This window comes from Astyanax mexicanus, chromosome 1, assembly GCF_023375975.1.
Source record: "Astyanax mexicanus isolate ESR-SI-001 chromosome 1, AstMex3_surface, whole genome shotgun sequence".
Classification (NCBI taxonomy): domain Eukaryota; kingdom Metazoa; phylum Chordata; class Actinopteri; order Characiformes; family Acestrorhamphidae; genus Astyanax; species Astyanax mexicanus.
Window position 1 is genome coordinate 18,343,793 of NC_064408.1, and position 21,476 is coordinate 18,365,268.

Sequence of the window (21,476 nt, forward strand, 5' to 3'; positions counted from 1 at the left end):
TAAAATATATTTTTATGAATTGTGTGTTATCTTAAATTATATAATTATATTTGGCATTGCTTGTGGCTTAAGGATAACAGTGTGTAAACTGATCATGAAGTGACGTTTATCATTGGCCTATGTGCTCACGACAAGGTGTTAAGCATGGTGTAGGTTGTGTGCAAAAAAAACAGTCACTGACAACAGAAATTAAACAAAACAATCATTTTTTAAATATTCTTAAATAGAATTCTGTAAAACAAAGAGCTTGCATGTTTTGGTATTACAGTTTGTTTTCTTGTTTTTCCTTTCAGAACATAACATCAAGTATAATTTGGCAACAAAAGGGATAAAAGCATACGTGATTTAAACACACATGACAACTGGAGAATGCAAGTCAATTCAGCTCAACTGGCAACATTAGAACCCCTTAACTTATAAAGAAAGAGTATTCTGACCATTACATTACTTTTAAAATCATTCCTCCCACAACAGTAGGAATCGCTGAAAAAGAAAACGGAGAAAAACATTTGCAGAGAAAGAAAAACAAACGTAACAATATTTTCGTTCTACTGTTTTTTGATCAGTTGACAGCATTAATATTAACGTAAGGAGGGCTTAATAGGTAGTTATCCTTAGTGAAATACACATTACAGGAATTGAATTTGGCCAAGCTGTTTGGCAAAAAAAGAGAAAAAACGCATTAAAAAAAAAAATCAGGTGTTTTCCATATTCACAAGATGGGCTTTTAGTCAGCACTCAACCCTGACCACATTTCCTTCAAGAAATAAAAAAAATATATATTTTTTTAACCTAAAGTCTGTGTGCCACATCAGTGTCGTACAGTCGATATACTCAGCATCATGTGTGTTTTAGTCAGTAGGTTTTCTGCTCTATCTGTCCGTAATAAACATGTGTAAGTTGGCCTGTCACAATACTTACATTATCGATTTATCATACAAAATATACAGACATGACTGCAATCAGTTTTACTGATCCTGTGAGTGAGGAAGGCCTGATAACTTAAATAAGCCAGCATGTCAACTTTGTTTATAACAAGGGTTTTATTTTATTTATTTAGGATATTATACATTATATTCTAATTTCAATGTCGAAATATTCTTAATAATTAAAAAGTTAATTGCTCTTTAAAAAAGTAGAATTGTATTGTTGTATTACCATTATATGGATGGCATAAATGTGTCTGAAAATGATAATACATTTTATCACAATAATGTCTGGAACAAAATATCCTGACAGGCCTATCTGTATGCCAGAGATGTAGCAGACAAAGATTAGATTAAAACACCAGAATGCTTCTCCCTCTCCTAAGTGCTACATGGAGTCCTACACGGTGGTCAGGACACAACCACACAGACAATCATTACAAGAATTTCTTCAATTATATATAATGCTGGTTGCTGACATGCTAAATCAACTCCACCAATATGCAGACACAGAAATTTGAAACAAAGCAGAGTTCATTTGAAGGTTTACTGGTTAGGAAGCACAAAGGCCTACCATCTGTTTCCCTTCCACACTGCTCTCTAACCTGCTTCCCTCTAGTAGAAAAAAAAACAGCCACATTGATTATATGGCATCAAAACATATCTGTGTTCAGACAATTTTACATGCGATTTATTAAACTGGGCAGTAGAACGTTCAAGTGAAACTATGGGGCAGATTATATTTGGCAGTGATTGTTAGACAGAGATAGCACAATGGAAGTATATGCTGTTGTAAATAAAGAACTACAGTAAATACATCAAGCAAACTTGAAAGAGGCTTCAGCTGGTGCTTGGAGCAATGCAGTAGAAGAACCACTAAGAGAAAACTGGTTAATTTAACCATTTTAAAGAAACTTTATGTAGCATTTAATGTTAATATAACAGCTTCGAAATTACTGTGATGCTCCACTGTGGTCTGTAATATGAAGAAATACTGCTTCTCTGGACTTGGACATGCAGCTAACTGCACTAGGTAACTCTGGTGAAGCAGGCAGGAGAACTCTGGCAGGGATACTGATTCTGTAGAAAGGCATGTGTAAAGTTTGTCCCCATTTAGGGGCATAAAGCATGAATTTACACTTCTAAACTGTAGCGAGAGACCATGCCAGTTTTTCACATTTGAACATTTCTAGCACAAAAAATATTCAAGAGCGTCTTAAGATTTTTCCTAAATTATTTTTTGAGTAATGTCCTCACAAAAAAAATCTATATCAAGTATCAGATCATGATATGTAAATTGTCCATATACATATCAAATAAAGCATGGCTAAACTGCAACATCTTTGTGAAAACTGCATAAAGGCTTGTTTATGCTGATCCTTAAAATCCATACCAACATTAACAATGTAAAAAAGTATGTGGGCAAAGAAGGTTACTTTATTTGAAAGAGACGTGTTCATTTTCACGCTGAAAGGCAGTATAAATAAGTCTTTTTAATAAGAGATTTCTTTATAAGAATGGCTGGTGAATAACATAAATGGTTCTTCTCTGGCATTGCACAAACTACCTTCTGAAGTGCCTTTAGTTTTAAGTGTAGATGTGTTTAAAAGAGGTAAAGTCGCTGGCTGAATAGCTTCTTAAATAGGAATTATCTGAAGGACAGTAAATGGTAGGCCATACCAAAAGGACTATTGTGCTCTTTAGACAAACAATATGGTGGTCCTATGTGATCGCCCACCATCAAAACTTGTGTACATAGCTTCACCCTCCGACTGTTGCAAATGGCCAGTGATTTATAGCATGCATGGGGAAGAAAAGTCAATCTTTAAAAACACAAAAAATATGGCCAAAACTCATTCACTCTTATTTAAAGAAAGTCTGTAGTCTGTAAAAAGACGTTTAACTCTATCTGAACGGCTCAAGCCCGCCTTAACTTGTGCTGAACATGGCTCATGGCTGACAGCTCAAAATGAATGTGCTTTTTTTTTTTTTTTTTGGATAGAAAAAAAGTTTCAAAGGAATTTTTCCACACAAGAGGATTGTAACAGACAATGGAATGGGTCATTTCAAGACATGCCTGTTACCAACAGCACAACAAACAACAACATCAGGTCAAACTTCAATACAGTAAAGTGCAAAACTATCATCATTATCGTCATTATCATCGTCATAGTCGTTATTATTATTATCAACAACATCATGAATTCATATAATAAACAAAATAACCATCCTATCGATCAATTTCTCGTCTATACGTTTAGACGTTTCTAAAAGAGGGAAATAAAGGGTAAAGGTTCTCCAAGATTCTTTTGCAGTTTGTCCTTGGAATGTACACTTGCTGCACTTTCTTACATACCTCTAGGGGGCGTAATTGGACAGCATCCTGGTCCACTCATGAACATTGCACAGACACAGTCTCAGTTAACATGCAGAAGGTCAGCTTTTCACAGGTCATCTATGACAAAAAGTTGAGATAGACACAGATAGCCTCCCTGCATCACATTTTTGTTCTTATATTAACTATACATTTAAATATTTACAATTCACTCTGCATCCCTATGTTTAGGAATAGCAGCTTGTAGATCTTAGTAACGTTATAAAAAAGAAAATGAGTTTCAGCTATAGGTGTCCACAACACACATGAAATTAGACATCAGGTTATGACATCAGCTATGTACTGTAGGTATGGTATGACCACACTACTGAAAGACATGCTAAAAAAAACAGAATCCTGTGGAAAAAGGTAAAATCCAAGATTCCGTGTTTGCGTGTAGTCGTTTTGAACGTAGAAAACAAAGTTGTTGAATGGTTAAAATGCTCTGAGGTCCAAAAGGCCAGACTTGAGTTCACAGAACACACAATGTAAACGAATGCATGTGAGTAGTAGTAAAGAGACATATAGCAAAAACAACAACCAAAAAAATTGAACATCGATGCAAACAACTGCACATGCATTCCACTCTCTATAGACAAGTTATGTAAACGTTACAGAGGCCAAGGCTTAAATTGGAGAACGCAAAAAGAAAAAAAAAAAAAAAGAAAAACCTTATGTATTAATAAAATCTTACTATATTACCAGGCAGTATTGTTTTGTGAAATTTAAGTGAAATCATTTCTCACTTCTTCACCGACCTCTACAGACCGATCTACCTCTCCTACCCACGATATATCTGCCCTCACTCGAGTCTGCCTCGGTGTGACTGCATTACACAATTAAACATGCACATAGAACCCAATGTGCAGTCGTGAATGCTGCAGGCAATTATCTGTAGGTGAGTGTATAGCTTTTTAAAATCTCAAAATATATGTAAAAATGGTAAACCTCTAAATATCTGACCACAAAGATGGAAACGTTTCACTTGTTGAATTGGTAAAAACTATCTAGATCTAAATATATAGAGGTTCATCGGAGAGGGCCGAAATATACAGAAGGTGTTTAAGGAAGGGCCTACCTATGAGATCTGTAATGCGTATGCATGTGAATGCAGGCGTGCGGCTGAGGGTGAACAATGGCACAGTACCAGAGTGCCACCATGTGGTCAATAGTTATCCAACATGCCATCACTGAAGAGGTTCTGCACATCTAGCATAGAGGCCAGCTCCAGTATGTGTTTCTGCAGAAGGCTGTTCTCCACCATCTCCTGTTTGGGCAGCTGAGGGTAGGAGTCTGGAACACTTCGCGCTTCCTGTAGCACAGAATAGACACAAAGAACATAAACACTCAAACACTAACAAGTAAAAGTGTGCCACATCTGATTTTATCACCAAAATTGATGTTTTTAACTGTTTGCACATTTTTCTGCACAGTTCGCTCTGTATAACTGGTGTGCATGCAAATAACAGCATTGCTTCACCTGATCGTTCAGTTTCATCCTTGTCAGAATTACAGGAGCCATGAAGGAACTCAGGCTGACAGCAGAGCTCATCACAGGAAGTCTCTCAAGCTCACTGTAAAACTGGCCTGATATTCAGCCACAGACACTTCTTTAACACATCTATCTCAGTGTTGAGAAAGATCTTTTTCCAATGTGACTTGAGGGTCTATACAGTGGAGGTCGTATGTTTACTAAGACCGTAACAGACAAGAATGCCCTTAAAATATGAGAACCAGTACTGGTCCGTGATAAATGAATGTAAACTCTGGCCTGTACAACTGCATATGTAGCATTTTGCCTATTTAAATACATACTGCATCTCAAAATATTAGAATATCATTAAAAAAGTTACTTCATTTCAGTAATTCAGTTCAGAGCTCATATGATATGAGTAGATGGTTATTTCTTAGAGTCAATGAAAACCCAAAAATCAGTGTCTCAGAAAATTAGATTATTATATAAGATCATTTAGTAGTTTTGGTAGTGTGACAAGTCCTGCTGGAAAATTAAATCAGCATTTCCATAAAAGTTGTCAGCAGAGGAAAAGAACTATTTCTCACTTCGACTTTGCAAGTTCTCCCACTTAGAAATCATGGAGGGGTCTGAAATATTCATCTTAGGTGCATGTCCACTGTGAGAGACATAATCTGATCACAATTTATGTTTTTTTGATAATTTATTTGTGTGTTACTGCTGCAAATAAGTATTTGAACACCTGTGAAAATCAATGTTAATATACAGTATCCTTTGTTTGCAATTACAGAGGTCAAACGTTTCCTGTTGTTTTTCACCAGGTTTGCACCAAACACTGCAGCAGGGATTTTGGTCCATTCCTCCACACAGATCTTCTCCAGATCAGCCAGGTTTCTGGGCTGTCGCTGAGAAACACTGAGTTTGAACTCCCTCCAAAGATCTAGGCCACTCCAGAACTTTGATATGCCTCTTATGGAGCCACTCCTTGGTTATCCTGGCTGTGTGCTTTGGGTCATTGTCATGTTGGAAGACCCAGCCAAGACCCATCTTCAATGTTCTAACTGAGGGAAGGAGGTTGTTCCCCAAAATCTGGCAGTACATGGCCCTGGTCATCCTCTCCTAATACAGTGCAGTCGTCCTGTCCCATGTGCAGAAAAACACCCACAAAGCATCATGCTTCCACCCCCTTGCTTCACAGTAGGGATGTTTTTTTTGGGGTTTTTTTTAGATGCACTAGTATAGAAATTAAATATTTGAAACAAGGCATCATTTTTCGCTTAAAATCCAGAAGGCTTAACATTTTACGGTTGCATGGGGCTAGTGTAAAAGATGGTCACATGTACATGACCACTTCTTTTACCTGTAAATCTGGATTTTCAATTAATACTTTTACTTACCCGGAAGAGCTTGTGGAGTCGGAGAGTAGCAGAGCAGAACACGAAGCGGATCATTAGCAGCCTTAAAAATTCATCTCCATAGAACTGCAGGAAGGCCTGGTCTGAAAACAACCACAACAAAAATGCAATTTAATGAATTAATTGAATGAACTGTAACTGTAATACTAAAAGAAAAATATACTTTTTTTGCTAGGTTATCAACTTGAAAAAACTGTATCTCTTCATAAACTGATGCTGTGAGTCTGTTAATCATTACAGTAATAAATTCTGTTAGAAATATGTGATTAAATATTAAGTTTATTAATTCATGGTAGGTTTTTAGATTTAAGCTCTTTTAAATCCAGATAGCCTTTGCCTTACACTTCTGTGTTAACTACAAAAAGTTTGGTCCCAAACAGAAAGTGATTTTCTTCTTAAAGCACCCAAGTCCAAGGGGACTACAGACATTTGGGAAAAGGGCCAAACAAAGACTATTGTCTGCATATCTGTGATAAGATAACCTATGATCTTTCAGGATTTAAGGCCAAGAGAAAGAATGTATAAATTAAATAAGAGTAGGCCAAGCACCAAGCCCTAGGGGACCACACAAGTCACTCACGCTTTTAGGAACATTTTTTGGTATTTCAACAAATTTATTTCTGCCTTGAAGGTATGAACAAAGCCATTTAGGGCTGTTAAATGGACTGTAAAATGCTAGAGTATTCCTTTAAGTCAATAAAAAAAGCTCCTAGCATCTACAGTTACCGATAGCTCGAGAGCTGGTGAGCATCTGGCCAATGTCATGGGAAATCTTCCGCAGGAACTCCTGGGCCTTTTCCCACAATCCCTGTCGCATGCTGGTTATCCCACAGATGGACAAGAAGCCCATGAGAGGGTTGTAGAGAAAGAGAGTGAAGAGACTCCCACGCTGGGATTGGTCTAAAATGGGAGAATTTAATTACATTAAATTGTTATTATAAAATGTATCTTCAAATTATCAAGCCTTAAATGTTTTCAAATGTAATCAATGAAATCCATTCAAGTTCAATATTAGCAGTGATAAAACATGAAGCTATTATGAACAGAGAGGAACTGAACCTTGCATGCTCTTGGGATAAACGGTAGGAGAGAGGAGGCACACCAGCGGCTGGCCAAACAGATTAGAGAAATTCTATAGAGAGAAAAGTGTAAATCAGTTAACCTTATAATATAAAATACAGCAGAAAATAAACTGCAGTAACTGCAATATCAGTATTTGGCTAAGCTGTTAATGCATATAGAGCTCTGGAAAAAATAAGAGACCACTTTAGTTTCTGAATCAGTTTCTCTGATTTTGTGATTTATAGGTATAAGTTTGAGTAAAATTAACATTGATTTTTTTATTCTATAAACTACAGACAGCGTGTCTCAAATAATGCAAAGAAAACAAGTTCATATTCATAAAGTTCAGAAATCAATATTTGGTGGAATAATCCTTGTTTTTAATCACAGTTTTCATGCATCTTGGCATGTTCTCCTCCACCAGTTTTACACACTGATTCATGCCACTCCTGGTGCAAAAACTCAAGCAGTTCAGCTTGGTTTGATGGCTTGTGATCATCCATCTTCCTCTTGATTGTTTTCCAGAGGTTTTTAATTTGGTAAAATCAAAGAAACTGATCATTTTTAAGTGATCTCTTTTTTCGAGAGCTGTATATGTGAAATAATTGTATTAACCTTGTATGCTGTGCTGTTTGTTGAGTCTACGATGATGAAAAGGGGTTTCCTGGTAAAGGGAAATAGGTCTCCTGGGTGAAGGCTGATAAACACAAAACATAAACACAAACACACTATAATTATAATGACTTACAATAACTGTTCAACAGAGACAGCATTTCAATTTATTGATGACAAATTATGAATTATTTTTGACAAACTTTTAAATACTATGTATTTATTAAAAGCTTGGACTGAAATCCTCAGAACACTGGATTATAGAAACTTTAGCAGCTCATTTTTTTTGAAAGTCTGGATTCTTAGAAAGGCACAATGATGCATTTGCTCAACCTTTAATTGGTTTCCAGACAATTACTACTCTTACACTCACTGCATGTAGTACCATCATTAAAATTGGCATATGTAAATATCAGGACAAGAGTTTCTGATAGCAAACAGAAATTAAACTAATTCTGATAGTTTTAGGTAATTAATTAATTAATTAAATGTGAGTCTTGGTCCTCCCAAGGTTTCTTCCTCCTCCTGCAGCTCTGAGGGAGTTTTTCATTGCCTCTGCGCTCACTAGGGGTTCTGTATTCTGTATTTTGTATGTTTAATGTTTTTGCCTGATTCTTTGTCCTGTAATTATGTTTCTGTAAAGCTGCTTTGTGCCAACACCAGTTGTAAAAAGCGCTATACAAATACATTTGATTTGATTTGATTTGATAATCCTTTGCTGGCTGATAAAACAATTAGCTGTGAAAAAAAAACTCATGTTGTCACTGTATAGCTCTCCAAGTCATTTTCCAAATATTTGGACCATTACCATACCATTCAAATGATCTTAAAAACATCACTGTATTTTTTTATTTCAACTAGTTTAGCATGTATGTCAATTTTTCTAAAAAAGAAGAGAAAACATGGTCCTTACCAATGCATCTCTTTCTGTGCCTGGTTTCTTTTCTGCACCGTCTCGCCGTTTACAACATCTCGATTAGTATTGGTCAGAACACCTCCAACATCATAAGGCCCTGGAGACAATAACAGTGGACAGAAAGTTAACCAACACTTAACATTACCTGTCTATTTTAATTCTCAGCTCTTCTTTAAAGCATTTCCGAGCTGCATCTTAAGAAACTGAGCTTTTGGGTCACTCTGCGAAGGACGATTGTCTCTGAGGATTAAGACTAGTCCCTCATTATTTCACTGAAAGGAAAAATCAATGACCTTGTAAAAAACAGAAGAAGGAATAAATTTAATAAAAGAAACTGAGTAAGCAAATGAACATAAAAAGCAAGAATGAGATGTTATGATCATGTGTACATATGAGTGTCAATGATTATCTGACAAAAACTGACTTAAAAATCTGAAGAATCTCTTCACCATGGCTTATTCAGGTTATTCTATATTTAGCCAATAATACACAAGAGAGAGTGCTATAAAGAACCATGAGAGTACTGTGATTGTGATTATGCCAAAGTTCTGTTATCCCCATTTTGTGTTAGCTAAAAAGAATTTATAAGTATACGACTCTGGAAAAAAATAAGAAACCATTAAAAATTATGAGTTTCTTTGATTTTACCAAATTGAAAACCTGAAATATAATCAAGAGGAAGCTGGATGATCAGAAGCCATCAAACCAAGCTGAACTGCTTAAATGTTTGCACCAGGAGTGACAAAGTTATCCTAAAGCAGTGTGTAAGACTGGTGGAGGAGAACATACCAAGATGCATGAAAACTGTGATTAAAAACCAGGGTTATTCCATCAAATATTGATTTCTGAACTCTTAAAAAAACGTCTGAAAGCTCTGCATCTTTTTTTGTTATTTCAGCCATTTCTAACTTTCTGCAAATATAAATGCTCTTAATGACAATATTTTTATTTGGAATCTGGGAGAAATGTTGTACGTAGTTTATAGAATAAAACGTAAAATGTTCATTTTACTCAAATTAGCGAATGCTAATACAATCAAAGCTAAAGGAGGTTCAACAAAATATTAGTGTCTTTTTTTGGCCAGGCAGGGTATATTGTGGCTAATAGCCCCCTAGCAGTACCACTTAGGTCCATTGGGAGGCCACAGCCCGCACAAAGCAATATGCTTTTACAGTATTACATACAAAAGTTAAGAAGAACATACCTTCATATTCCAAACGTGAACTTGGAAAGACACCAGTAGCTGACAGATACACCAGCAGCACGCTATTGGCAGGTAGCTCCTAAAATACAAGCAAAAATTCTCAGTCAGACTTCAGAGAACTACAGTCATAACCTACTATCTATGTACATCAGATAAAGCTTAATTATACAAGGATACCATTTTTCAGTTTTCTTAGCCTACAGCCTCAGCTTTCTGTTCATGACTGACAGAGGGAATGTGGAATGTGACATGTTACAGGTCCATATCTGCACAACTGAACTAAATTGGCTGAAAAGATAACTGCATGAATGAGCATGGGCAAAAAAATATAAATCAGTAAAACCGAAGAGGCTTAATATAAATCATGAGACAGAAACAAATATGGGAAATGCTGTCAGATACAAGATATCTGTAGAATATGTGCAAATATGTAGCACATAATGATTAGGCCAGAAAAGAAATAGTTTAGTCACATGTGCATGGGACTTCTCTCTGCTACTCTCTCTCTAATTGCAGGGAGGTGCTACGCTCCAAGACAGAGAAGCTGTAACATAGTAACACCTCTCTAGTGTGCTATGCCACTCTGCACACGTGCCAAAGCTAATGAGCCAACAGGCAAAACAACAAGCCTGAAAATGAGAACATAGTTTCACACTACAATAGCGTCTCCAGACTGTTCTCAGATTAGAGCTGAGCACTGTGGCCAAAATCTGATTCAAATACATTTTACTCAGTACCACTCTGTAATTATTTTTAACCTTAAAATGAATTATTATGTAGAATCTTAAGGAACAAAAAATATTTTTTTTTTGGTGCATACTGCATCCATCTGATTTCCAGTTTATATTTTTCTCCTTCATTATCACCTTCTTCTTCCTCATCCTTATTCCTCCCCCTTAGTTTACTTCTTTTTTATTATTTTTCTAACACATTTCACTGCATATCTCATCCCACAGTTTCAAGATATCAACACTGTTCCAACTCTGGGCTTGTATACAGCTTTTTGATTGGACACATGGTTTCCATGTAGCTATGGGTTTTTGTGGATTATTTCCATATCAATAAATAAATAGGTTTCTGGCACCCTTCAAATATAGCAAAAGACAAAAATACACTTGTAACATCCAAATATTAACATGAGGTACCTCAGCAACCACTTGGCAACACCTGAGCAATAAACATAATTTACTATAGCAACTACCTAGAAACATTATAGCAACCACTAAGCAAAATCCCTGCCTGAAATCCCATAGTACTCATCACTTAACCACACTGTAGCATCTAAATAGTGTCTACTTAGCAGCACCAGAGTAACATCCTGGAAAACCACAGCAATCAGCTAGGAACACCATAGCAAATACCTAGGATACCAAAGCAATTGACTAACAACACCACAGAAACCTCCTGTTATACCACAGCAACCAGTGGGAATCAGTTTTGTTGCTGAACTAACTATATTTTAACACAAATACTTTAATGTAGAAATATTCTGTTTTAAAGTTTATACCAACCAAATAATAACAGCAATGAATTTACCACAAAGTGACTGGAAGCATTAAAGAAAACACTGATCATAAATATCTAAATTATAGTTATTATATTTCCAATACAATCTATTTAACACTAAGTTTGTTATTTTGTAAAGGAAGTGGGATCTCACCTTGAAGGAGGCTGACAGGAAGGTGTAGAGCTGACTGAAGGTAGGTTTGTACAGAAGGTATTTGTGTGGGTTCTCCCGCTTAGCTGGCTTTTCACTGGGCTCCTGCAAAATGACAGAAAACACAAAAACCTAAGAAACCCACAGAGGGTAAAATTGATGCATTAGAAAAAGAGGAAAAAAAGAACACTCAACAGTAAGAGAGACAGGGAGGGTGTAAGAGTCTTCTCTTACAAGTGTCCCTGGCTTGGTGGTGGTTTGCGTGGCCAGGTTCACTGGTTCCCTCTCAAGCGCCTGGAGCATGCGGAACATATCGATGGTCAACTCGCTGAACTTCACCTGAGAAAAAGAAACAGGAAAGCAGGTATAAAGTCACAATTACAACCAAATATTAATGAATATATTGTCACTAAAGTTTTTTACATTTCAACATATTTTTGATGCACTAAGTAAAATAATTTCATATCCTCTACAGAGAAAATACTTTGAGCACTTTCTATATATTTCTATGGGATAGGTACTAGTATTTTGTCATGTGACAACATGTGTGTGTGGCGTCCTGCATTAAATGTTCGTATGGACAATTCTAGCCAGACACCACCAGTCACAAACATTAGCATCCACTGCACTTTGCTGTCCACTGTGAGCAATAAAGCCTCCTATGATATATTCCAGGTAACATAACGTAATAATGTGGCTTGAGTAATATTAAATGCACACACACAACAATGCTCTGATGATTCATGTCACCCCACAACTTGCACAGGTGTGGGCATTCTCAAATCATCACCTGAGAAAAATCTTCATGATCAATTTACAAACTGCTATTCCATGACGTTCGTTATGTCAATATAATGGCACAAACAGGTCAGAGAAAAAGTAGCATAAAATGTGTTATACATAATGTACTAACATTTATATGTTAAATTAACAAAGTTATGCTGCTGAACAAAGATGTTAGAGACACTATATTGATAACTAAGAGTAAGATGACAAATTAATGCAACAATACTCTTGTCTTGATAATGATAATGATGATCATTTTTATTTTTGCACCTAAAAACAATATTGTCTGCTGTTTTAGTTTTTTCACCTAAATGCTTTGGAACAAAGTGGTACATAGCTTACAATTTGCAGTACAAAGACATTCAATGGTCATTCTTAAAAAGCCATTTTTACAGCAAAATTTGCGCCAGTATGCAATTCAGCAATTATAAAACATATAAATTAAATAAAAATAGCATCCAAAGACCGTATGCTTCTGTTTTGTGTATGATCTGGTTGATCTTATTTTGAGCCACATTATATACCTGACTGTTGCAGTTTCCAATAATCAGGGCATCTGCCAAGGTGAGCTGGCCAACCACCATGCCAGGTTCTAACTGGGGCACACCTCCCTCCTGCAGCCGATTGGACTTAACCACCACGGTGTTGTCATCATTCAGGATCATAACAGGGTCTGCCTGAGGAACCACACAAACTCTCTTATTAGGATTTTTTTTAAATCATGACACAAAATCTTCATATATATAATCCTTATTTCATTTAGTGTGTTTTCACACAAGCTGCAAGATCTTGTTCCTCGAGTTCGGTTCTATTCGGTCAAGTGTAAAATCTGTTTTCAAGCCTAAGAGAGGCCTGCAAAGTTTATTCCCAAAAATTTGCACACCAACACACTGTAAACTGGTGCTTGGAATTGCACGATTAATCCACAATTCGGATGGAGTTTGTGTGTTTTAAAGCAAACCAACAACTTTGAGCCCTGAATCAATACTGGGTGCAGACTCACGTATTAGGAACAAGTGTGAAAAACACCCTGTATAAATTACCCATAAACATCACCATAAACTCACCTCCACAAAAGCAGCTACTTCTTGAAGCACCAAGTTCCACTCCAACTGGTCTTCTGTATTGAAGCGCTGGGTGTAGTCCTCAATCTCTTCAGATAGTTCCTACACAAAAGACAAACGTCTCACAATCCCTATACGGTTTTCTTTGCATTGAGGGTTTGTGCATATTTCTTAACTTAAAGTCAAATGTCTCACAATTAACTACTCACTCACCTTAACCAGAACCTTGACCAGGTCCATCTTGTTGAGCAGCAAACAAACCACAATAAATCGAGCATAGTACCTCAGCTTCTTCACTACCAACTCAGGTCTGGACAGGATCAGAGAGAGACAGAGAGGGAAGTGTCGGTGAGAAGAAGAGACTTGTGTGAGGGGTGTGACAAGACATTAATATCACGAGAAGAGACGAGACACGATACTGGGTTCACGAGAATGAGAAGAGACGAGATTACATTTTAAAGAAAACGTCAAAAATGAAAAATGGCTTGAAAACTAGAGTTTTTCTTCTAAATCTCTTGTAATTTAACTATGCATAACCATAACAGTCATATTAAGAATATGCTTGAAGTGCAAACAGAGACAGAACATTTTTTTTAAATACAGTACAGAGCTAAGGGATTAGTACAACTGCCTATTAAACAGTCACATTTACTTACAGTATTTACTAGGGTTGTGAATCTTTGGGACAGTAAGAGCACTGTCGAGCGGAGCTCTTTAACTATACCGCAGAGCTCACCTACTGTCGCGTGGAGCTCTTTAACTGTACCGCAGAGTTTTTTTAACTGTACCGTGGAGGTCACCTACTGTCACACAGAGCTTTTTAACTGTACCGCGGAACTCATACTGTTTTTTTTTCCCGCGAGACAGGTTTAAGCTTGACAAGAAATATCGTCACGTTTTAATCTCGCGTCACACCTCTAGAAGAGACACAGACAAACAAACAAAGCAAGTAACAGTAAGCAGACAAAAGTGAAAAAAACAGCACACAGTTTCATTTCTTTGTGCTCATTCTCTCTGACAAATATGAGTAGATCAAACAAAACAACTTTCCACTCTCACCTGTCCTCCTTATTGACCTGGTAGTAATACGACCGCTGGCGGATGGCCGAGTAGAAGGAAAATGCTTCATTTAAGTAACTTGTTTCCGAGGTACGGAGGCTAGAGAAAGGGAGCATATGAGAGGACATGAAAAGCATCAGAACACACTACTTAAAATTTAAAAACAAGTAGCATTTGGGTAAAACTAGGCTTACTAGTAATGGTAGTAGAGCTGGCCGATTTTGGACGCCACCTCTCCAATCTGCCACCTCTTGAGGCCATATCGGTTGTCCAGCACCTGCCTGTAATCCCAGTAAGGAGGAAACCCAACATACAGACATCAGCCTTTAAGAATGTACTTACTACACTGCAAAACTGCTGCGTTCTTTATTTTGACCTGAAATGTAGGATTCAGCTTATTTGGGCCTTTTTTGTTGGGTTTGTTCAACAAATATCATCAAATCAATAAAATGTGCAACTTGTTTTCAAAGCAATTGTAAGTGGTTTGTCCCTTATTTTTTGTCTGATTTGTATTTACCCGAGAAATAGCTTGAAAACACTCACACCTGTATAAGTCGGAAGGTGTTATCCTCTGACTGTAGCTAAACAAACATTGGCCAGAGTCCTCATGGCAAGGCAATGTAAATGATCAGATTTTAAGTGAACCCTTATAGTGGGGCCAGATAGAAGAGACAATCCATTTCTGAACTTGTGCAGGCAACCAACATTTCTTAATACCTCCATAGGTTTGTGTGTCAGGAAAGCATCATAGAAACCATTACCACCCACAGTGAAAGGTGAGCTCTTCAAGCCAATGTCAGTTTGTTTATTCATTTATTTATTCATTCATTTAAGCTCAAGACTGACCTGTGCTGTTGCTGAAACTTCCACAGCTTTGTGTAGACGTCAAAGGTACGTCCAAAATAAGACTGCCACTGCTTGTGTCCATACTGAGGGAGATCTCTGTAGTGAAGAAAAAGAAAGAAAAGGAAATGTCTGTATGAGCACATTATTTGATTATTGTAACAAACCTTATAACTAATCACTACTTATAGCAAATCATGTGACGGCAAGGAATGTGTGAGATCCATGAGCATGGGTCATATCTGGCATTTACTGGTGATGACCCACATACCACTTGGAATGAAAGAGCTTTTATCAAAGGTTCTTTTTCTATGCACACGCTCTGTTGGTACGTTGTTACAACAGGACAATGCTCATCCACATACTGCTGTCTTATTTTTTTTTACTTTTTATAGGAAGCACCTCCTATTATTCACTGTCCAGTGGCATGGTAAGCACTAGAGCAAATAAATGGGTGCTGCATAAATGAACTACAATTCTGACATTGTTATTATTCATATTTTTGAGACAGTAAAGAGAAAGACAGATAAAGTGAGTGGGAGTAAAGGGGGAGGGGGCAAGAAGGGAGAGGGGGCTGAGAAAGAGAGAGAGAGAGACAGAGAGAGAGAGAGGGAGAGATAAAAGGATAAATGGGAGAGAAAAGCAGAGATAGACAGAGAAGAGGGGGGTATTAAGGGCAGAGAGGAGAAGAGTGTTGGAGGTTTGGGCTGGGCTGTGGTGACTCGTAAGTGTGGTGACGTGATGGAATTTGATGAGTTATGCCCATCAGCTGAAGCATGAGCTCTCTCTCTCTCTCTCTCTCTCTCTCTCGTTCTTCCTCTCTCTCTCTCTTTCTCGCTCTCTCTCTCTCGCAAAAAAGAGCTCTAAGCTGCATTGTTATCATCAGGGAGTTGCTATGACAACATGGGTGGTGGATATGGGGATGCTCTGGTCCTCTCTCTCTGACACACACACACACCTGAGGGTGAATCACTCCGTCTAAAACACAACCCTGCAATGTGCACACAGACACCTAGCAATTTATGACAGATAAACAGGCACATTTCCAACTGTTATAACAGATAATATCTCAGTATAAACATCCTCCTCGACAGTGTCAGTCCTTCATATTCAATTACATACATCATGATGAAGATATATTCCCCAGCCCCACCTCCATTCATTCACCCCAAATACAAACGGCGCACGATCCGCTGCGCACACTACGAGCCGTCCACAGCGCTCACGTAATCTCTCACAGACGCCCATTTACAATCCTCCACAACTCCCATAAAACACACTCCCAGGCTGCGGGAGAGGACAGCCAGAGATTTATGCTTCACCCTGCTGACCTTGTGGGCTCTGTGAGAAGATGCTGAGCGAGAGACAGGTGCCATCATCAGGCAGGATTTAATTTCTTTCCATGTGTCATTAATTTCTCGTCCTCACGGAGAGAATTAATGCTCAGGTGATATATCTGCCTGCTGGAGCAGTGATTTAAAAGCAGGAGAGAAGGACAGCAGATATAAGAATAGTAAAGGGGGGGGGGGTGGTCAGTAGGGTATTTAAGATTAGCTAATAATGACTTTATGGCTCTTTATGATATAGGGTTGCAGCATTAAACACCTTCACTATACACTACAGTGTGAAAACGCATGGATATTAAACCATGGATGTGCTTGATTGTTAATGGTATTGGATCAAAAAGACATGAGAACAAAGCATCTTACAATCATCTCATTTCCACCTCCACCAAACACACACAGCGCCACATTCAAACACACACAGCGGAGTAAATAGTAGAGAGAGGTAAAACGGACCTTCACCTCCCTAAAAAAAATGTATCAATATCAGCAGTTTGGAGTTACTCTGGATACTCCCTAAATAAATGTGTGGTTCATCAACACAGTCAATAACTATCAGCAAATAATCCAGCTTGGAAAACCAGTAGAGGTTTTGTTTTTTATTTCCTGAGAGTAGGGCTGCACGATATTGGAAACATTTTACATTGCAATGTTTTTTTTCCCCCAATATATATCACAATACTAAATAATTCACTGAACGCGCTGTCTCGCGTCTCGCTGTCTCGGTATACATTCAAAAATATTATTTATTTGTCAAGTTAAGTTTAGTTTTTATCGCTCTTTTAACGTTGGCAGTCCTAATAAAGCAGTTACACAGAGATCTGAGAAAAATAAGTCTTCAGAAGAACCAAGACAAGACATTGTGGTCAGAACATCCTACAATAAAATTTGCCAATTTAAAGACCAAGTCAACATTGTAAATGATTGCCATGTTCCTCAAACCATTCCTAAACAATACTGCAAGAATGCATTTCCAATAGGGAATACTACTGCAATTGATGGTTGTACCTTAGGGTACAATAGGACTTTAACCAAGTTTTGTTTTCCCAGCATAATGTTGCCCAGGGCATCATGCCGCTTAGACCGGCTAGCCTTTTTCCTCAAAGTTCATCCTGGTGGCATCCCTTACCAATTCCGCACAAATCAGTCATGTTATTCTGCTGAAACTTTACAGAGCTACACTTCCACGAGAGCCAGCACCTCAGCTCACTGTCATGAGCACCCTCTAAGGAACGAACCATGCCAACTAGGGCATGTACTGATTAGGCAAAGTTGTCAAAATCTTCCACATCACCTCTTCTGACAGGTTTTTGGGGAGCTAGAATCGTGGTGGTGCTTATAAAAGCAGGATGGGACAATGGACTACGCCAGTGAGTTGTTGACAATCATTGTAAATTAATGGGCAACTGGTCAGAACAGGTCAGCAAAGTCTTCCACCCTTAGAGGTGTTGTGGGGTCCATCGTCCGAACGTTCAGATCCACATAATGTAAGACATTTGGTGCTAATGTTATGGCATATCAGTGTATACATCAAAGAAAAAGCTTAAAATACTCAAATGCATTTGATGGTACATTTAAAACAAATTAAAAAGTTTATTCTTCGGTTTTTAACATTTTTACCATATCTGATCAATGGACCTCATGTGATATACTGTATTATTAAATTTTTAGCATATGGAATTGTGCATTAGGGCTGCATGATATTGGGAAAATTTACATTGCAAAAGTTCTTTTTTCAGCGATATATAACGTGATGCAGGGCCCATGATGTCACCAGCCCCGCCCCCACCCACATGCTGTCTCACATCCAGACCAATCAAGAGCTGAGTCAGCTCCGAGCACTCAAAACCCGAGGAAAACAACTAAACAACAGTAATCAGCCCTTTAATCTGGCATTTAAATGGCTTTTTAAAAGGTAAATAACAGCGTGTTTCTGGGATTCAGCTGTAATATCTGCACAAAACTGTGCTGGACTGAGGTGCAAGCTTTTAATATGTGTGTTTACAACCACAAGAAGCAAGGTTACCGCATGGCCTCCATCCAAATGGCTGGACCTGTGAGTTTACAATGTGACTATTGCGCATGCGCACATTGCGATGATGATTCTTAAACAATATAGAAGGCAGCCCTATTGTGCATGTATAATGTAAAAATAAAGTACAAACGTACAAGACATAAAAATATTAATACTAATTTTAGTTAGTTTTAGACCAACCTGGCCTCTGTGTCTTTAAAAAAAAAAAAAAAAAATGTGAAAACTTAAAATTAGATAGTATATAATGAAACGAGTCCAAATAATAATAGCAGTATCATTCCTCATGTCTTCAGGGTGCTGATTAGAGTTCAGTGCAGAACTAGGGCAAAAGCTTCAGCTCCAGTCTAATTAGCACAGAGAAACGGGACAGGGGAGAGGACTAATATCAACACAGCATTCTTCATAATAAACTTAAAAGGCCTTAAAGCTGAAATACACATTTTAAACTAACACTGTTAACAGTGGGGTCTTCTTCAAAAGGCTGCAACATGCTTTAGTCAAAAGAACTTAAGAGTCCAGCTCTACAGCATCCTTCTCAACCCATCTTAATCTGGCCTGATCAAAATGTAAATGAATCACTGTTTACCTCATCCCAACCTTTCCATAACTCCCCAGAATGAAAATAAAAAGATGGTTAATACACTTTTTATGTCAACGTCCAAACCCCAAACAGTTTGTCAAGTCCCTTTATAGAAGTATTGCAAGCAGAATATGATAAACATGAACCTACTGGCACCATTTCTAATGCCAGCTGTGGGCTAGAATGATGGATGGTGCTCCAACAATACTTTTGAGATGTGTTGGGGTGTTGATTATCCAACATCTCTGGCAATCTTGTCACTCAAGGCAACCAAATCCTCACAGCAATGGTCCAGTATCTAGTAAAAAGCCAGTAGATACAGCAAACTAAACTGTTTTTCAAAATAACCAATGAATGAGCAGGTGTCCCAATAATTTTGTCCATATACTGTATCACACACAAAGGTCATCAAAGTGTAAGTGTAGGTTCACATGCTCCACAGGGAATACACTTACCCACATTGCTTGATTCATGTGTTGCCGCTTTACAATGTATAATGTATAAAATAGTTAAAAATCTGGCTTTTAAGGAAGGTGTAAATTTAACAACAAATCAATTAACAAAAATAATAATAAAAATTATAATAATATTTTATTACAACTATTGATCTGAACTACTGTCTGAATATGGCTTACTATTTGCCTTCTTCTTATTTAAATTTTCTATTCCCCATTAAACAGCACTATCTTCACATTAGGGTGTTTGGACCACTTAAGGTGGAATGTAATTTTTTTATCACAGCACATAAAGGACACCTGTATTTTCTCAAGTGTAGAGTTATCTAGCCAATCTTAAATTAGATAAAATCACACCTGTAAAAAGTATCTGTGAAAGAGGAGATTATTCTAAAGCACCATACAAATTTAATCCAGTCTAAATAATGATAAAGACTTACTGCTACTCATACCATTTTAATAAATTAATCAATTTTCTCATTTTCCATTCATATCCATGGCTGAAAAACTAGTTTCTAAATGCCTGATTTTTGCAGGGTGCATGAACACCTTCTATCTGATTTTATCTGAGAAGAGTAATCAAATTAAATATTTTTAACAGTATTAATAAAAGTTATATTTCACATTACAGATAACAACCTATAATGGAACTGTACAGTAAATTAAATGTTTATTTGCTAATGGCCAATCCCTATTGCAAACACAATAATATTAATGTAATTAATATTAACTGCACACATCTCTCAGAGTACAAATAATGGGCAATAAACTGGGATGGGGAGGGTGATGTCAGCAATAGAGAAAGACAGAGAAAGAAACAGCCTGCAGCTCTGACATACTTGTCCTATAAATAGACAGAGTTGAAAATGACTAAGTCACATACAAATTATTAGCTAAACAGAGCTGAGTGTAGGCTGCCGTGAGTCCTGTTATAGAGTGTGAGGGGGGAAGATACTGTGCTTAAAACATGGAAAAATTGATCACTGATCTTTCTGCTTAAAATATTTTTTCCAATATTTTCATACTGGAGATTCTAGAAGCTACCATCTTCCAAACACACTTGTATCAATATGACAACAACTCATTATTGAAAATAAACCTTTTAAATTTAGTTTTTTTGCTTTTTATTTTAGTTTTCAGAACAGACAACTACTTTACGCTTAATCTATATACCAGAAGTTACATTGAAAACTATTAGAATTTTTATTGGAGACAAAACTCTAGATAGTAGAAAACTTTCAGAATTTTTTTAGGTAGAACACACAAACTACTGGCATTGTCTTATTTGCTAAGAAGTATATGTAGAAAATTTTAGTGGTTTTAAATAGCCAATATTTTGGATATTTCTTTGGCCAGAAGTTAAGTTGAAAACTATTTGAGCATAAAAATAAAGTTGCCAACATCTTGGACAGTTCCTTAAGTTAAAAAAGTTAGAACTCAGTAGAAAACTGTCAGTTCAACAAAATTCTCTACATTTTGGATGGCTCCTTTCCTTACATTTGAGTATAAAACATTTTTTTGAATGCCAAAGCATAAAATGTTTTGTAAAAACGTACCACCAATTGAGACTTTTATTTTTCATTTTAGTAGAAAACTGCTTGTTTTTTATCTACTTAGTTTTAGTAGAAAACTATTTTAGTTACTTGATCAGGCTAGACGTCTGAGTAGAGA

At 37.1% G+C, this 21,476-nt stretch overlaps 1 protein-coding gene across 4 annotated transcripts in view; it reads right to left on the reverse strand.

The window, feature by feature from the left end:
- Positions 1-189: 189 nt before the first annotated feature.
- The window catches only part of scai (suppressor of cancer cell invasion), a 33,559-nt gene continuing 12,272 nt past the window's right edge, over positions 190-21,476 (reverse strand). The window contains exons 4-19 of one of the 4 annotated variants that reach the window (XR_007433874.1): positions 15,396-15,491; positions 14,744-14,830; positions 14,550-14,648; positions 13,704-13,800; positions 13,494-13,592; positions 12,951-13,103; positions 11,836-11,979; positions 11,644-11,745; positions 9,984-10,062; positions 8,777-8,876; positions 7,867-7,948; positions 7,249-7,321; positions 6,916-7,089; positions 6,172-6,272; positions 4,379-4,612; positions 190-3,381 (exon numbers count right to left, since the gene is read on the reverse strand). Coding sequence is in view for 3 of the 4 variants with exons in the window: in XM_022667760.2 (XP_022523481.2) it covers positions 4,466-4,612; positions 6,172-6,272; positions 6,916-7,089; positions 7,249-7,321; positions 7,867-7,948; positions 8,777-8,876; positions 9,984-10,062; positions 11,644-11,745; positions 11,836-11,979; positions 12,951-13,103; positions 13,494-13,592; positions 13,704-13,800; positions 14,550-14,648; positions 14,744-14,830; positions 15,396-15,491 (1,633 nt within the window). In the remaining variant the exon portion in view is untranslated. Of the gene's footprint in view, positions 4,613-6,171; positions 6,273-6,915; positions 7,090-7,248; positions 7,322-7,866; positions 7,949-8,776; positions 8,877-9,983; positions 10,063-11,643; positions 11,746-11,835; positions 11,980-12,950; positions 13,104-13,493; positions 13,593-13,703; positions 13,801-14,549; positions 14,649-14,743; positions 14,831-15,395; positions 15,492-21,476 lie in introns of all 4 variants that reach the window. The other 3 variants (XM_022667760.2, XM_022667759.2, XM_022667761.2) reach the window with 3 other exon arrangements.